The 17,812-nt window shown below is 35.9% G+C and overlaps 2 protein-coding genes and 1 long non-coding RNA gene across 5 annotated transcripts; 2 read left to right on the top strand and 1 right to left on the bottom strand.

Moving 5' to 3' along the window:
* Nucleotides 1-1,234: 1,234 nt before the first annotated feature.
* Nucleotides 1,235-2,059, top strand: LOC113304741 (the record flags this gene model as incomplete). The annotated part of the gene is made up of 2 exons (XM_026553884.1): nt 1,235-1,529; nt 1,914-2,059. Coding segments are annotated over exons 1-2 (441 nt in total), but the record flags the coding sequence as incomplete, so codon positions are not given.
* A 587-nt stretch (nt 2,060-2,646) lies between these two features.
* On the top strand, nt 2,647-7,596 carry LOC113303536. 3 transcript variants are annotated; one of them, XR_003337573.1, is made up of 7 exons: nt 2,647-2,865; nt 2,953-3,097; nt 3,190-3,301; nt 4,197-4,277; nt 5,551-5,620; nt 6,058-6,103; nt 6,541-7,596. It is a non-coding gene; the product is annotated as an uncharacterized LOC113303536 (long non-coding RNA). The 3 variants fall into 3 exon arrangements; XR_003337572.1 differs by lacking the exon at nt 6,058-6,103; XR_003337574.1 differs by lacking the exon at nt 6,058-6,103 and having other exon boundaries at nt 5,526-5,620.
* Nucleotides 7,597-7,877: 281 nt separating this feature from the next.
* LOC113304391 (histone H2B.3-like) lies at nt 7,878-8,591 on the bottom strand. Its single transcript, XM_026553495.1, has one exon. It carries the CDS (start codon nt 8,523-8,525, stop codon nt 8,073-8,075), a length of 453 nt encoding a protein of 150 aa, XP_026409280.1. The 5' UTR covers nt 8,526-8,591; the 3' UTR covers nt 7,878-8,072.
* Nucleotides 8,592-17,812: the final 9,221 nt, after the last annotated feature.

Raw genomic sequence — 17,812 nt, 5'->3', positions numbered from 1 at the left:
ACAAGATAAAGATGAAACTCAAGATATGAATACAAAGAAAATTCCTGTCAGAAAAACGGCACCAAAGAAAAGACCAAGGTGTGACATTGGTGACTCTTCTACATCAACTAATCCTACTGGGCAGTCTGATTATCTAGAGAAATTGATTGCCAACAGTTCATCGATTGCTTCTTCTATTGATTCAATGCATGCTCTTATTGCGAAAGAGAAAGAAGACCGCAAAATTGAAAAAGAAATGCGCAGAATTGATAAGGATAAGAAAGATAACCAAGTGTGGGATCTTGTTTATGGCATGAATGAAATTTCTTTGGAAGATAAGCTGAAAGTAATTGAAATGCTGGACAACAATCACAAGAAGAACTTATTCATACGTTTTACTCCTGAAGAGAGAAAGTTGTGGATTGGTTCAAAGTTAAAAGCATAAACCTGTCATCTTTGCAAGTTTCTATTAGGTTTTATGGGCTTTTAGAGTTACAACATTTGATCGTTTTTCTTCATAACTATTAGTATTTAATTTTTCTTTTCTCCTAGTTGAGAACTTATTGTTATGGATTGATTGCTACTAATTTTTATGGGTTGACATCTTTATGGTTATTATGATTGAATTTATGAACTTTATATTCTATATGCTTATTTTCTATATACATATACTTTTATGCTTTTGAAATAATGATGATTCTAATAAAAAAAAGTACTTTTATCATCTTTTTAGGTGAACATGTCTGATTTGGATTTATCTACTGATAGTGAAGATGAAGCCTTTGATACAGAAGAAGAAAGCAGTGACGATGAAGAGGTAAGCAGCAATAATGAATTTGAACTATCCATATTTTTTAATATACTTTCAGCGGTGCATTCATGGTTGATGGATATAATCAAGCAATTGCAATACATACAAAGTCAGCGTATTGAAAGACCAATGAGACGCCCAGTTACTTTGTTTGGATATAACTATATAAGGAGAGTTTTTCATCAAGACCCAGAAGACTTTCGAAGAAGTTATAGGATGTACCCTGATATTTTTCTAAAACTATGTTGTATCATTAGAGAAACTACATCATTATGTGATACAAGATGTGTTTCTATTGAAGAAATGCTTGGTACATTTTTACTCGTTGTTGGCCAAAGTTCATGATATTGCACAATACGTGACACATTTGGTCGCTCTCGGTGGACAGTTAGTAAAAACTTCAACAGGATGTTGCGAGCTTTAAATTCTATAGCTCCGAGGATGATGGCTAAGCCAACAAGTGCAACTCCATTTAAAATTCGTGAGAGTACACGATTTTATCCTTACTTTAAGGATTGCATTGGAGCTATGGACGGTACACATATCCCAGCAATGGTAGAGAAAAGAAATGCATCCGTTTATCGGAATCGACATGGAATTACATCTCAAAATGTGTTAGCGGTTTGCAACTTCGACTTGGAGTTCATATACGTGCTTAGTGGATGGGAAGGGTCTGCTCATGATTCGAAAATACTTAACGACGCAATGACAAAAAGAAATGGACTGAAAATACCGCAAAGTAATTTTACTTTTATCTAATGTGAAGTTTTGAGTTTTTTGGTTAAGTTATATTCGGGTTCTACTTGACGAAGTTTTCTTTTTGTGTTTTATTCAGGTAAATATTACTTGGGGGATGGTGGGTTTGCAAACCGACGATATTTTTTAACATCATTTCGTGGCCAACGTTATCATTTGAAAGAATTTTCTGGTACGGGTAATCATGCGAAAAAGGCTGAAGAATTATTTAACATGCGTCATGCTTCTTTGAGGAATGTAGTTGAAAGATTTTTCGGTGTTGTGAAGTCTCGTTTCTTGATCTTTAAGTCTCAACCTCCATTTTCGTATCAGGTGCAAGCGGAGATAATGACAGCTTGTGCAGGCCTACACAACTTCTTACGAAAAGAATGTCGTTTAGATGAATTTCCGGTCGAGGAAGAGGAAGATAGCCATCCATCAACGCTTGTAAATGACGATGAAATTTTGACACAACAAACTCAAGAACAACAACGTCAAGAAGCTAATGCATGGAGAAAGAGTATAGCGGATGATATGTGGGAAAATGTTCGTGAACAAAGGGAGTTAGAATTGTATGGAGACCGTTAAATTGAAGGGGAAAAAAATTATCTCGTTGCACAAAATAACATACTATTGAAACAGAGATATGATCATTTTCATTTATTTTTTTCTTTTGATTAAAGATCAATGTTATTTGCAAATAAGGGTTTATTGTATCTTAAAAGAGAATGAGTTAGGAGTGAACTCTCTCAAACTCCCCCAAACTCCCTCTAATAAACTCTCTCAAACTCCCTACACTCCCCCAAACTCGCTGAACTCAAAAACACAAAACTCTCTCAAACTCCCTACACTCTCTCAAACTCTCTCAAAATCCCTGAGATTTAAAATACACTCAACTCCCCCGAAATCACTCGAGGGCTAACCCCTGTACAAATAGCTCAATTAATCTTGGACGGTGGAAGTATATGATCATAAAAGGGACTCTCTCCCTTCGGGCACTTCACGACCCTCCGGTTGGCTGGCCCCACAAGTTACTCATAGCCTTGAACTTGAAATGAAACTGGACTTAGATGTCTTGATAATGAACAAGAATAAACAAAACTACTCCAGAGCCGAACTATTATCATTTCCGATCCAGAACCAATGAATATCCAAGCTAGTATGGGAAATGACGATGATGCTATTGCAACACCGATCCAGTCTGCCAGGGACTGGTTTGAAGTCTAGCTAAGGGTCAAATATCTCGGGAGATTGAAACTCAACCTGTTCAAAATCTCTATGCTATTCATGTCCTTAATGGCTTGATTTAGTGCAATTTCAGAGTACCCGAAAGCTTATCTGTAAGTAAACATTTCAATTTCGTAGAGTTAGAGCTCATTTTTGGTTAAATTGAATCTGATTATGGATGTGATTTTGATGATATATAGGATAGAGATGGGAGGTGTGGCGTGTAGGAGCCATTGCAACTCTGATTGACACTGTTGGTGCTTGTGCTGCACATATTACACACACGGAAATATCAATGTTTCTGTTAATTTCAACATTTCTTACTTCTCCACTGCAAAAGTTCAGGTATGAGTCTACCAGTATTCTTGAAACTGGATTTCTCCAATCTTCCTGGAACTGAATTTGGGTTTATAATTTGAATTGAAATAAATGGATAGGATGAAGTAGAGATTTGAGGCTAAAGTGATGGGGAATAAGGGAAATCTTTCTTCAGTGATGGTGCGGAACTGCGGATTTAAAAGAAACAAAATGTTGATTTGGTTGCTATAGGTAAGCATTGGATGTCTGTATATGATCTCAATCATAAAAGGAAGATGTAGTTGTTGTCAATAAGAAATTGTTAATCCTCAGAATTTGATTACAAAATCAGACATATTTTTCCTTTTTTAGTCTTTCTAAATCAATTGAAGTGAATACTTTCTTTCGTTAATCCTCGCAGTGTAAATTATCAGTAGCTATTAATATTATGATCACACGGAACAGATTAATAACGTCCTCATGTAAGATTAGTGTTAGATGCAAGCTACAATGATGAAGCATTAGGTGTAGGAGGGAAATAAAGGTGAACCAACCCCGGACAAGATTTTGTTGAAGACATCCATCACCTCTCTCTTTGTCGTTTTGGTACTTAGAGAGGGTTCTGCCAGCAATCCGTGATAGCCTATTCTACACATTCAGATGTCGTATTTTACTAGTTGAGTTATTCATAATGTTGAGACATTTCTTAGTTAGAGAAACCCAGTAACAAGCAAGATTTCTTCCACAATAGAATCTCCAGAGGGAAATACATAGTTGGAATAATAATCCTATGGAGATAATAGCAAAAGGGTGGAATGCTTACATGAAGCTGAACTTCCATCCTCTACTTAAGAAAAAAAAACTTTCTTTTATACATCAATTTCAGGATATTATTAGTTTTAGTCAGTGTTATACTATTTAGACTCCAAAGAAAATTTTGAATTGACTTTGGAGGTGGATAATTCAAACACCTAAGCAAGGTACTGCTGGCTAGGCTGCATATGAATACTAAGTACCTGGGTCATGTAAAGCCATGTGAGTAAATGTAAGGTTTTTTTTCCCTCAACTGCATATCGTTGTAAAAAATAAATCAAGTGAATGAGATTGAATTTTTTTTCTTTTGTCTTTTTGGATTACTTACTTTCAGCAGTGGAGCTCACTAGCAGAAGTTGCAGACATGGGTGATGCAGATGCACAGTATGAGTTGGGTTGCGGTTTGAGAATTGAGGTTAGGCACCTCTACTGTTGCTTTGATGCAATGGCTATGTTCCAATTTTTTATTTCATTTTCATCGATTGCCATTGCTCTTGTGCTAATTAAGGAAATGGCTATGTAGTTAGTTAGGGAGCATGGGTATAGCAAATTGTAGTCTGAGTTGCACCTTTAAATGTAGGAAAAAAAGAGATGTCATCAGTCATCACGTCCAGAACCGCTAATATTTGCTGCCTTTTGGCTCTTTATAGTGCGGGAGTGCAAATTAACATCCAATGTTAGCATAACTCAAAGTTTTTTTACATTGTTATTATGCAAATTTTTCACCAAGCACACTGTAGTGTCAAGGTAATTTGTACAATTACTCATAATTATAGTTAGTATAACTCATAATTAGCACACTGTGTAATTAGCATAACTCGTACTGTATAAGTTAAAGCACACTGTATAATTCACTCAGGTGAGATTCGTGAGAAACAAAACGACATAACAATTATATGCTGATTAACTTAACTCTCTAGAAAAACCCATTTGACAAAAGGCATTAGTTCTGACATCTCTTTTGTTGGGCGGGATATCAGTTGATTTCTGGCTACTTCGCTAACTAATCTCAATTTCTGATGCATCAATATATCTTGTCTTGGTAATTCATGAGGCATAGTTGCAGTTGCATTGTTTTTCTTGAAAGCTATTTATAGTTTTCAATTTAGTTCAAAATACTGCGACTTGGTTTGTACTTTCTATGAGCAGTGTGCAGTATTATCTCATCTTCTTTATGTCACGGTGTTCGAATTTCAGTGTGCAGTATTATTTTTCTGTAATGTTGCGATTCACAAGGAATTTTGCTTTTTCGTTTTGTTGATAAAAATTATAGTCAAGAAAATCACATAGATATTGGGGTAGATTTAGAGTTAGATTTGTAATATTCTCCAGGTTGTGGCTCCAGATATGCGAGTAAATCACATAGATTGAGTATGTACCAAAGCTGTCAGTCTAACATATGTAGTGTTATAGGCTTTTAGCACACTATGAAGTTTCATGGTATCCTTTACATTAGTTTAATGATCCCTTCCTTTTCTTTTGGTTTTGGTATGATAGAATCCTTATGTCCAATCGTAAAACAGGTTTTTTAGTTTGTGGTGAATGCTGTTGAATAGGTATCCATCTTTACTCAATTCGCAAACCATTCATAATACTTCTTTTGGGATGATGTTGAGCTTTCATATTGTGAAACCCGCATGTCCTAATCACATACTTACTGTAGATGGCTGTGTTCGAAATGCATCCAGGTACTGGGGACTGTGTGAAGCGAGATATGGAATCAACCTTGTGGTGTCTCCATCAAGCTTTTCAGAGAAGGTAATAAGACCTTGTTTTTGCATTGTTATAACATTAATGAGAAGCCTTTCTACTTCATCTCTGATTTTCCATGGGGTTTTCAAACATTTTACGGAATTAGCAGCCCTAGAAAGTACAAATGATAGTTAGAGTGGAATTTGGGGGGGCTGATCAGTGTTTATCTTCCTAATATGTGATTCTTTTTGTTTATATTCGAAGAAACCATGGTCTGTTTGTCAACTAGTTGTACAGGGTTAGCAGAGAAAGCTGCCTCAGCCTTCTTGATCAAAGATACTAAAGAATTGCTTATTTAAGAGGGTTGTGATAGATATTTTTGCCCATTGTCATTCCTTAATTCTTTTAACCGTAAAATGTGTTTGTAGAATATTGTTTATGTTATGGGTGAACCTGACTTGAACAAATGACTTCCATTACATGTTACCATTTATATTTTGCAGGGGCAAGCTGGTGCACCCATAGCATATGGATCACTTATGTTAAAATGTAATATTCCCCTGGTCAAACTTGATCTAGTCATATATTGAGCACTTCTGACTCGAGGGGAGAAAGATTTTTTATTTTGAAATTCTTAGGAGCATCCCAAATGCGTATATGGACACAGACTACTCCAGCATCCCATACTTGAGTCCTTAAAATTAGGATGGTGGGGTTCCATTGGGTAACTTTAAAAGTCAGCATAAAAACAAAAGAATTGGGCTCTCCTAACCTCGGAAAATATATTTCCTATTCATCTCGTTTGAATCATCGAAGCCAAGTCAGATTTCATTTCAAAGGTGTATTACCTACTGTGCATGGACTATCCTAACTCTCCCACTAAGATATTGACTGTACTACATAATTGTTGTGTTGTAAGGTGCTAAAGTTCCAGAAGCTATAACAAAGTTCAATGTAAACTGATGATATAAACTTCCTCGTGGCAGGGGGCTTCTGGAGGAGGATTCACTATGAAAGAGGTCTATCGCAAATACTACCTTCCACAAGTAATTGCTAAAGGGAAGGATGTGAAATTTTGGAAAGACAAATGGAGGGGGGCTGTTCCTTTCTGTTTGACCTAGAAGAAGACCTTTTAAGCAGCTATTTAAAAGGATGGAAAAAATGGCTGATCTTATTTATCAGGGGAAGTGGAATATTCAGTTCAAGAGACAGCCATCTGATGAGGTAATTGGTGAGTTCTCAAATCTCTCAACTCTTCTGGAATCTGGGTGATGCTTCACTTTGCGCAATGAAGCAGACTCCATTTCCTGTAGCTCGAACTCAGATTATACAGTTGAAGATGAATACTCTTGGCTCTTGAATCAGAATGAGGGTGTCTCTCAACCTTTCAAGTATTGAAGTATATGTGGAAGACGCATATTCCCAACAAGGTTCAATTATATGTCTGATAAGTGATTCAAAAACCTTTCAAGTTTTTGCAACAATATGGAGGATAATTGGGATCATATTTTACTCCGCCGCACATTCTCAAGGCAGATTTGGGATTAATTTAGTCCAGCAATGCAACATTCTTGGTCTCAGAAGACTTCGGTAAAGGAGCAATTTGAGTTTTGGTCTGACCTTAATGGGAAAAAGCTAGCTAGAAAGGTGTTGAAGTTGCTTCCCTTTGCAACTGTGTGGCCTCTGTGGTCTGAAAGGAACAAGATAGTGAGGGCCAACAAGAGAAGTAGAGAGGCCAAAACAATCATCAGTGAAGTGAAGTGAAGAGATTGATTTTTCAGTGGGGATCAATTTATGCCTGGTTTCACTTCTTGTCCTTTAGAGACTTCTTAATAAATTGGGAGGCTGTAATGGTTACGGGCACCGTATAGAGTTGGTGAAAGAACAACTTGAAATTGCATCTAAAGCAGGAACCGATCTTGGGCTTAAATGTTTGAAAATACTTGAAGATGCATCTGAATAACAATGTACATTAAAACACAGTATAGACTGATTCACTTGGATTTCTAGATGGCATCATAATTTGGAAAAGCTGAGATGGAATTGAAAGTTATATGCTTCATTTCTTTGTGTGCGTTCTACAGATTTTTATACTACATAAAGATCACATCCTGACATGGGCAAATGTACCCTTCAGAATAAGGATTAGCCACCAGTTTCCATCTTAACAAGGATATACTGAACCCTGAAAGCCGCTGGAAATACACTAGTCCTTGGCAGAAAATGCAACCAATAAAATCTATTAAAATCAAACAATGAAACAGAAATAAAAAGGCAGTATCATGTAATTCATTCATAACCAATTAGATTAACACTTCCAAAATATCAAAATGGATTTCAATTGATTCGTTTTTCCGAAAATTAAAACATCTGATTTCAATAACAAGAAACTGATTACATTCTTCGGAACACTGGAAACACTAATACTTACATATACAAAACCCTAATCCCTAAAATGAAAACCACTAAATCAAAAGAAACCCTAATTTCTCAGATCTAAGGAAACAGAAACACAAATTTAAGAACTAGTAAACTTAGTCACAGCTTTAGTACCCTCAGAGACAGCATGTTTAGCTAATTCACCAGGAAGAACAAGACGAACAGCAGTCTGAATCTCCCTTGAAGTAATGGTTGGCTTCTTGTTGTACCTAGCTAATCTGGACGATTCAGCAGCAAGTTTCTCAAAGATATCATTAATGAAACTGTTCATGATTCCCATTGCTTTGCTTGAGATACCAATATCAGGATGAACTTGCTTTAGAACTTTGAAGATGTAGATCTTGTAAGTCTCAACTGATTTCTTTGATTTCTTCTTCTTCTTATCTGTTGATGAAGCATCTTTGCTTGGTAATTTCTTCTCGGCTCTGGGTTTCTTTGCTGCTGGTGCTTTCTCAGCTTTCTTTTCTTCAGCGGGTTTCTTTTCTGCTGGTTTTTTCTCTGCCGGTTTCTTCTCTGCTACTTTCGGCGCCATTTGATCGGAAAATTGAAGGGAAATGAAATGCTTTTTAGAGGAGAAAGAAAAGAGAACAAAGATATTTGGTGTGAGATTGAAAGAAGAGGGTGGGGTTGTTTATATAGGGGCGCTGATAGAGTATGATTGCTGCGATTTGTTTCATACGGATCGACTGTCTTCACCGTTGATTATAGTGAAGGTACTTTGTTTCATACGGATCGACATTGTACTATATGATTGGTGCGGTTTGTTTCATAAGGATCGACAGCGTCCACCGTCGATTGTTGTGAAGGCAACGAAAGGCTATGATATTTCATCATAACTAAGAAGGGGGAAGGTTTAGTCTGAGGCGATATAAAATCTAGGAATTACTAGGTAGTCATGTTTTCACCACCGGGTTAATGGCTAGTCCACCCAGCCGTAAGAAACTTTTAATGGCTAGTCCAAAAACATGTTGTTGGACTAGATTTTTTATTCTCTCGTCTAAAAAATTACAGTACACGTGCGAGCGAGCTGAAACTCTTCCAAATTTAACCTTCTATAACTGATATAACTAGCCAGAAGATCAGTCGAGCTCTGAACTTTGCTCTCTTTTTTTTCTTCATCTCAGATCTGAGTTTCTCTCTGTCTCTGTTGCTGCTGGTTTTTATCGTCTATGTTGCTCCCGTTGTGAATTGTTAGGTTTATTTCAGATAAGAACAAGGTACCTTTATTATTATCACCTTCTCTGCTCTGAATTGTTAGGTTTGATTTCGTAGTTTTTGAAATCATGATGATCAGATTCTTATCTATCATGTATTTCTATTCAATTTCATTGTTGATTAGTCACTATTCGTTTTTATTACGATGTACATTGTTTAATTCCGTGCTCGTTAGTTTTTTAAGTAATTTTGTTGTTTATTTTGATCATCGTTTTTTTATTTTCTTGAGACACATGATCATATCAAAGATTAGTTATAAGGAAATACTCTTTTTAGGTAAATCTTTTGTTTGATTTCTTTTGAATATGAGTTTTGTAATGGAGTTACGTTTGTTCATTAGATAAATCCTGTAAAATACATTCATTACATATCAATATGTACCGCATGTATTCATTCAAAAATGTAGTTCTTATTTTTGTTTTTGAGATGATCATATATGGCACTTACTCATTCATTATAGACGTGACACATCAATACGTATTATGTATGAACTGCATCAAAAAATATACAATGTATTACTTATCCCACAATACATATTAATATGAACTGTGTATAGCATGCTCTCTTTCTTGATGTGATCTTGTTGTATATATCAATATATGTCAATATGTATAGCACATATCGATTCTTATAGACACTGTACATATCTATATATATCTTATGAACTGCAGAGTAGACGTCTATATCCATTCAATAAAGACGTGACATATCAATATGCATTATACATATCAATGTATATCTTATGTGCTAATGCGTTTTACAGGTGAACTGTCTGTCACTGGTCATGATTCAGACATTTCTTGCTACTCTCATATATACCACAAGGAATATCACTTTGGATATTTGGTTACATCATCTTCAACTTTAGAGGATTTGAAATTTTCCATCTGTAATGCATGGAGCTGGTTAACTCCATATACTATTGTCATTAACTATGTACAAAATGAAGTGATAGTTCTTATTCTTGCTGACATATCACTCCTGAGCCTCGTTGCATTACATTGTGCAAAGAAATCGACTTTCTTTGAATTACAGGTGGATGTTATTTCAGCTGGCGGATCTAATTCTTCTAGTTATAAGGATGTTGCAGACTTAGTTGTGAGTGCTAAGAACAGTTATTTGAAAGATGGTAAAGAGGTTCTAAATGTCCTTTTTCAGATGATTGGGAGGATAATTTTCAGGATACAAATCAGCTCATCCACGGTGGTGTTGATTCTGTACGTATAGCATGCGAAAAATATTGTTTGAGAACTGGATACAAGGCGATAAAACTGAAGAATGACCTTGAGAGATTCACTACATGGAGGCTTCACGCAACTGTCGTTAGTAGTTTTGTTGATGTTTTTAAGATTAAGGAATATGTGGGGAGGCACACTTATGGTGGTGGTTATAAGGTGAGGAGTCCAACTGTTTCGAGGAAGCTTATGAACCATTTAATTCATGAGCGTGTCAGGCACAACCCTCTCATAAAGCCAGCTGAGATTGTAGATTATGTGAAAGTTGGGGGCGGAATCAACATAAAGTATCACCATGCATATCATGGACTTGAGTTGTCACATCAACAGATTTTTGGTGATGCTGTGAAGTCGTACACTGATCTTGTATGGTGGATGAATGCAGTTAGGGAAACCAACCCAGGGTCATATATTGATTTCGACTACAATGATGCCACCAAGAGTTTCAATATACTTTTTATTTGCTTTGGAGCTTGTAAAGAGGGCTGTAGATTGTGTCGTCCGATGATATTCTGTGATGCCACATTTCTTACGGGGACTTTTAAAGGAACTCTCATGGTGGCAACATGTCTGAACGACAATCAAGGTAACTGGTTTTTTTTATCCTACATATTGGTATGTAATTTTTGTTAGAGCACTGCTCGGTCGAACTCGCATGCATTGCTATCTCAAGCATGTTTGTCAATGTTAGTGATCAAAACTATAAGTCTTGATTTCTAGTCTACTATAGCTAAGTCTCAGACTAGGATAGAAAGTGTAGTTGAGCTCAAGAACTCTATGACGATCATCGTACAAGATGAAGAACTACTCAAGGAACTGGTGGAACTTCATCGACTAAAAGGTATGTGGAGACTTGAACTTATCTATCACTCAAAAGTCTATCTACTCTATCTCCTATCTTGAGACAAAATTCGTTTTGCTATATAGACTTTGATTATACACATTTGCTATTTCGAGCCGAGTTTAATTATCTCACGTATCTATTTCTCGAAATATATGTTGGTAAGCTTTTGCTTTGGCCAAGTTCATCTTTACCTATTGACAAAAGTTATGTTATGTTTCAATCACTTTGAAAATGGCTTTGACGCAAAATGGTTTGTGAATAACAACTATATAACGTCCTCTAAGAATGTTTCAATGATTGAAATAAGAGTTTATAACATATAACCAATGTTGGATATAAGCATTGTGTGGCAACACATATATGTATAAGTCCTTATTCCTTGAACCAGAGTATGCGTACTTTGTTGATCAGGAAAACCGGAACAAAAGCTGTGAACTCAATCCGCGAACTGGCGGAAATTCTCATCCCGAGAAAATCTACTGGAGTTTGTGAACTCCTTCCGGGAACTTAAGTCAAGGAACCTAGTCCGTGTACTTAAGTTGGTTATTTCTAAAGACGATTATTTATGAACTTATACTTATATAAACTAAGGTGGTTGATATGAAAGTGCTCATATGGCTAACCATTTGGTTAACTATTGTTGAACCAACAAATGTACATGTTTGGGTACGGTTACACAAACCTAAAATCGTGCATTTTATTTGTGTGTAACAAGCTAAGTTTTCGATCCAACGGTTGAAAGATATTAGCTTGAATCTAATCAGGTTTTCATCTAACCGTGAGTATTGAATGCTTTGTTACTAAGATAACGTTGATTGCAAACCCTGATTTGAAAGACTATATATATAAGGGAGAATTCTAACAACTTGGAAACCTAATCCCCACACCTCCTGTGTGATACTAGTTGTATTAGCTAGAGTCGATTCTCCTTTAATCTTAGGTTTCTTCTTGAAAACCAGGTTAACGACGTAAATACTTTATTGGGATTGTGAATCCAGATCGATACTACTTTCTCGTAGTTGTGTGATCTGATCTTGTTGTTTCTATCGTACGAGTACAGTCGCAAAGATTGACTTGAGATTGATATCTTTGATAGGCAAGATATAAAAGTAATCACAAACATCTCCGTCTCATCGTTTGTGATTCCACAATATCTTCTTTCGCCGCGTCGATTAAGATTATTGTGAGGTGATTGATAATACTGAGCTGTTCTTCAGGAATATAAGCCTGGTTTATCAATTGGTTCCTATTCACATTGATTTATCAAAAGACGGAACAAAACTCGTAGATTTTTTTATAGGAGACAAATTTATCTATTATCGTAGACTTTTCTGTGTGATACAGATTTGTTTATTAAAGTCTTCGACTTTGGATCGTAGCAACTCTTAGTTGTGGGTAAGATCATCTAAGGGAATCAAGTGCGTAGTATCCTGCTGGGATCAAAGACGTAAGGAGCATAATTGTACCTTGGATAAGTGTGACATTTATTGGGGTTCAACTACAGTCCAGACCGAAGTTAGTTTGTAGTAGGCTAGTGTCTGTAGAGGCTTAATACAGTGTGTGTTCAATCTGGACTAGGTCCCGGGGTTTTTCTGTATTTGCGGTTTCCTCATTAACAAAATTCTGGTGTTTGTGTTATTTCTATTCTGCATTATATTTTTTTATATAATTGACATATCACAGGTTGTGCATTTGAATCAATCAATTAGAATATCCAACCTTTGGTTGTTGATTTACATTGATTGATACTTGAACATTGGTCTTTGGTACCGTTCAAGTGATTTCTCTTGTATTCAATTAGACTCGTAGATTTATATTTGCTTAAGTAAGAATTGAATCGAGAAAGAGAGATATAAATCTTTGATATACTTTATTAAGATTGAGTCTAGTTGATTCTCTTGAAATTATATTGGAGATAGTCCATACAGATTGCTAAGCGAAATATTGGGTGTGTTTGTTGTACCCCCGTTTTTTCAATTGGTATCAGAGCAGGCATACACGTTAAAGACCTTACAAGTCTGTGCTTGTGGCGGAACAAAAGCTGTGAACTCAATCCGCGAACTGGCGGAAATTCTCATCCCGAGAAAATCTACTGGAGTTTGTGAACTCCTTCCGGGAACTTAAGTCAAGGAACCTAGTCCGCGTATTTGAGTTGGTTATTTCTAAAGACGATTATTTATGAACTTATACTTATATAAACTAAGGTGGTTGATATGAAACTGCTCATATGGATAACCATTTGGTTAACTATTGTTGAACCAACAAACGTACATGTTTGGGTACGGTTAAACAAACCTAAAATCGTGCATTTCATTTGTGTGTAACAGCTAAGTTTTCGATCCAACGGTTGAAATATATTAGCTTGAATCTAATCAGGTTTTCATCTAACGGTGAATATTGAATGCTTTGTTACTAAGCTAACATTGATTGCAAGCCCTGATTTGAAAGACTATATATATAAGGGAGAAATGTAACAACTGGGAAATCTAATCCCCACACCTCATGTGTGATACTAGTTGTATTAGCTAGATTCGATTCTCCTTTAACCTTAGGTTTCTTCTTGAAAATCAGGTTAACGACCTAAAGACTTCATTGGGATTGTGAATCCAGACCGATAATACTTTCTCGTAGTTGTGTGATCTGATCTTGCTGTTTCTATCGTACTAGTATAATCGCAAAGATTGGCTTGAGATTGATATCTCCGATAGGAAAGATATAAAAGTAATCACAAACATCTTCGTCTCATCATTTGTCATTCCACAATATCTTCTTTCGTTGCGCCGATTAAGACTATTGTGAGGTGATTGATAATACTGAGTTGTTCTTCGGGAATATAAGTCTGGTTTATCAATTGGTTCTTGTTCACCTTGATTTATCAAAAGACGGAACAAAACTCGTAGATTTTTCTGTGGGAGACAGATTTATCTATTATCGTAAACTTTTCTGTGTGATGCATATTTGTTTATTAAAATCTTCGACTTTGGGTCGTAGCAACTCTTAGTTGTGGGTGAGATCAGCTAAGGAAATCAAGTGCGTAGCATCCTGCTGGGATCAGAGACGTAAGGAGCATAACTGTACCTTGGATCAGTGTGAGATTGATTGGGGTTCAACTATAGTCAAGACCGAAGTTAGTTTGTAGTAGGCTAGTGTCTGTAGCGGCCTAGTACAGTGTGTGTTCAATCTGGACTAGGTCCCGAGGTTTTTATGCGTTTGCGGTTTCCTCGTTAACAAAATTCTGGTATCTGTGTTATTTCTATTCCACATTATATTTTGTTATATAATTGAAATATCACAGGTTGTGCGTTTGAATCAATCAATTAGAATATCCAACCTTTGGTTGTTGATTTACATTGATTGATACTTGAACATTGGTCTTTGGTATCGTTCAAGTGATTTCTCTTGTATTCAATTAGACTCGCAGATTTCTATTTGCTTGAGTAAGAATTGAATCGAGAAAGAGAGATATAACTCTTTGATATACTTTATTGAGATTGAGCCTAGTTGATTCTCTTGAAAGTATATTGGAGTTAGTCCATACAGATTGCTAAGTGAAATATTGGGTGTTATTGTTGTACCCCCGTTTTTTTCAGTTTTTTTTCTGTAATAGTACATGTTAGAGCACTGCTTGGTCGAACTCGCAAGCCTTGCTATCTCAATCTTGTTTGTCAAGTTTAGTTGTCAAAACTATAAGTCTTGATTTCTAGTCTACTTATAGCTAAGTCTCGAATTAGGATAGAAAGTGTAGTTGAGCATTAGACTTCACAGCGTTCATCGATTGAAGACGAAGAACTACTAAAGGGAGCTTGTGGAACTTCATCAACAAAAGGTATGTGGAGACTTGAACTTATCTATCACTCAAAAGTCTATCTACTCTATCTCCTATTTGAGACAAAAGTCGTATAGCTATATAGACTTCGATTATACACATTTTATATTTCGAGCTGAGTTTAACTCGCTTACATATTTCTCGAAATATGTGTTGGTAAGCTTTCGCTTTAACCAAGTTCATCTTATATACTTGACGAAAGTCAAAAGATGATCATGTGAAAATCGCCTTGTAACATCTTACGTGATTTGTGTGAGACAGTAATTTGATGTAGACTCAGAATATTTCGTATTGATCATTCGATTACTTGAAAATTGCTTTGAAGATAATAGTTTGTGTGAGACAGCTATTGTCGTCTTCTAAGAATGTTTCAATGATTGAAATAGGAGTTTAGAATAATTAACCATGATTGGATATAGCACAATATGTGTACTTGTATTCTACCTGTTGCAAGTTATTCCAAGTCCGGGAACCATAGTATGCATACCCGTATGCGTAGTGGTTGGTTAATGAAAGTCCGGGAACTTAGTATGCATACCGGTACGCGTACTAGCGTGAGTTTCAAGTTCCGAAATTTAACTGAGTTGGGAAGGTATGCATACCCGTCCACATACTAGCGAACCCAAACTTAGTACTACCACTTAGGTATATGTACCCGTTTGCATACTTGAGTAGGTTATGTTTTAAAATCAGTTTGTTCACGAACTAATACATTTATATATTAAGAAATGCAATCTTTTGAAAACCGTGACTATAATGTTCATGAATAAAATTGACTTTGCTTCAAATATATCTTGTATACTTCTATGAGAATATAAACAATTGAACAACTCTAGAACTAGTTTCATTTGAGACATTTGAACTAGTTATGGTTAAGATGAATATGGTTGATATGAAAGTGTTCATATGGCTAACTTCGGTTAACTATTGTTGAGCCAACAAGGTGTACACGTTTAGGTAAGGTAACACATATCTAAATGAAGTCACTTTTCATTTGTGTGTAACAAGCTAAGTTCGATCTAACAGTTGAAATATATTAGCTTGAGTCGAATCAATTTTTCATCTAACGGTGAATATTAAATGCTTTGTTACCAAGGTAGCATTGATTGCAAACCCTGAATTGAAGACTATATAAGGGAGAACTCTAGCAACTGGGAAACCTAATGCCCACACCTCTTGTGTGATGCTAGTTGCGACTAGAGTCAATTCTCCTTTAACCTTAGGTTTTTTTTTCAAAAATCCTATAAGTTAACGACTTGAAGAATTCATTGGGATTATGAAGCCAGACCCAACTATTTTTTAAGTAGTTGCGTGTTCTGATCTTGTTGTTTTCTATCCTAATTGAGTATTATCTTCTTTAAGATTTGCTCGAGATTTAATCTCCAATAGGCAAGATAAAAAGTAGTCACAAATATCTTCGTCTCATCGTTTGTGATTCTACAATATCTTGTTTCGCTACCATACGATTAAGATTACTGTGAGGTGATTGATATTACTAGGATGTTCTTCGGGAATATAAGTCAGGTGTATTAATTGGTTTATGTTCATCTTGATTTATCAAAAGACGGAACAAAACTCATTGGTATATCTATGAGAGACAGATTTATCTATTCAATAGACTTTTTTGTGTGAGACAGATTGGTATCAAGTCTTCGACTTTGGGTCGTAGCAACTCTTAGTTGTGGGTGAGATCAGTTAAGGGAATCAAGTGCGCAAAATCCGGCGTGGTTCTAGAGGCGTAAGGAACACGACTGTACCTTGATCAGTGTGATATTGGTTAGGGCTCAACTACATTCCAGTCTGAAGTTAACTTGGAGTAGTCTAGTGTCTGTAGTGGCTTAATACAGTATGGTGTTCAAATGTGGACTAGGTCCCGGGGTTTTTCTGCATTTTCGGTTTCCTCGTTAACAAAATTTCTGGTGTCTGTGTTATTTATTTTCTGCATTATATTTGTTTATATAATTGAAATATCACAGGTTGTGCGTAAGTTCAATCAGTTGTGAATCCAACCTTTGGTTGTTGGTTAAATTGATTGACACTTGGATATTGGTTTTTGATACCGTCCAAGTTATTTCTTATATTCAATCGGGCTCGCAAATTCCTATTTGTTTGATTGCAGATTGAATTGTGAAATAGAGATATAACTCTTGGATATACTTTTCTTAAGATTGAGTCTGACTGTCTAGTTGATTCTCTTGAAAGTATATTGGACTTATTCCATAAAGATTGCTAAGAGAAATATTGGGTGTGGTTGTTAGACCCCCGCTTTTTCAATTAGTATCAGAGTTGAAAAGGCAGGGGTCTAACAACACCACCCAATATTTCGCTTAGCAATCTGTATGGACTAACTCCGAAATACTTTATAGAGAATCAACTAGACAGTCAGACTCAATCTAATTAAAAGTATCTCAAGGAGTTAATATCTCTCTCTTGTTTTGATTTACTCAAGCTAATAGAAATCAACGAGTCTCTAATCAAACATAAGTAATAACTTGGATGGTACCAAAGACCAATATCCAAGGATCAATCAATGACAATCAACAACCAAAGGTTGGATTACTCTAATTGATGATCTAACGCACAACCTATATTATTTCAATTGTAAAGATAAAACAATATAATGCGGAAACGAAATAACACAGACACCAGAAATTTTGTTAACGAGGAAACCGCAAATGCAGAAAAACCCCGGGACCTAG

Source organism: Papaver somniferum, chromosome 8 (assembly GCF_003573695.1).
Source record: "Papaver somniferum cultivar HN1 chromosome 8, ASM357369v1, whole genome shotgun sequence".
Classification (NCBI taxonomy): Eukaryota; Viridiplantae; Streptophyta; class Magnoliopsida; order Ranunculales; family Papaveraceae; genus Papaver; species Papaver somniferum.
Note: the sequence above shows the minus strand (reverse complement) of the source record. Positions and strands in the feature narration are given on the sequence as shown.

Excerpts from the sequence above, each read along its gene's own strand:
- LOC113304391 (XM_026553495.1), bottom strand. The coding sequence starts at position 8,525 with ATGGCGCCGAAAGTAGCAGAGAAGAAACCGGCAGAGAAAAAACCAGCA.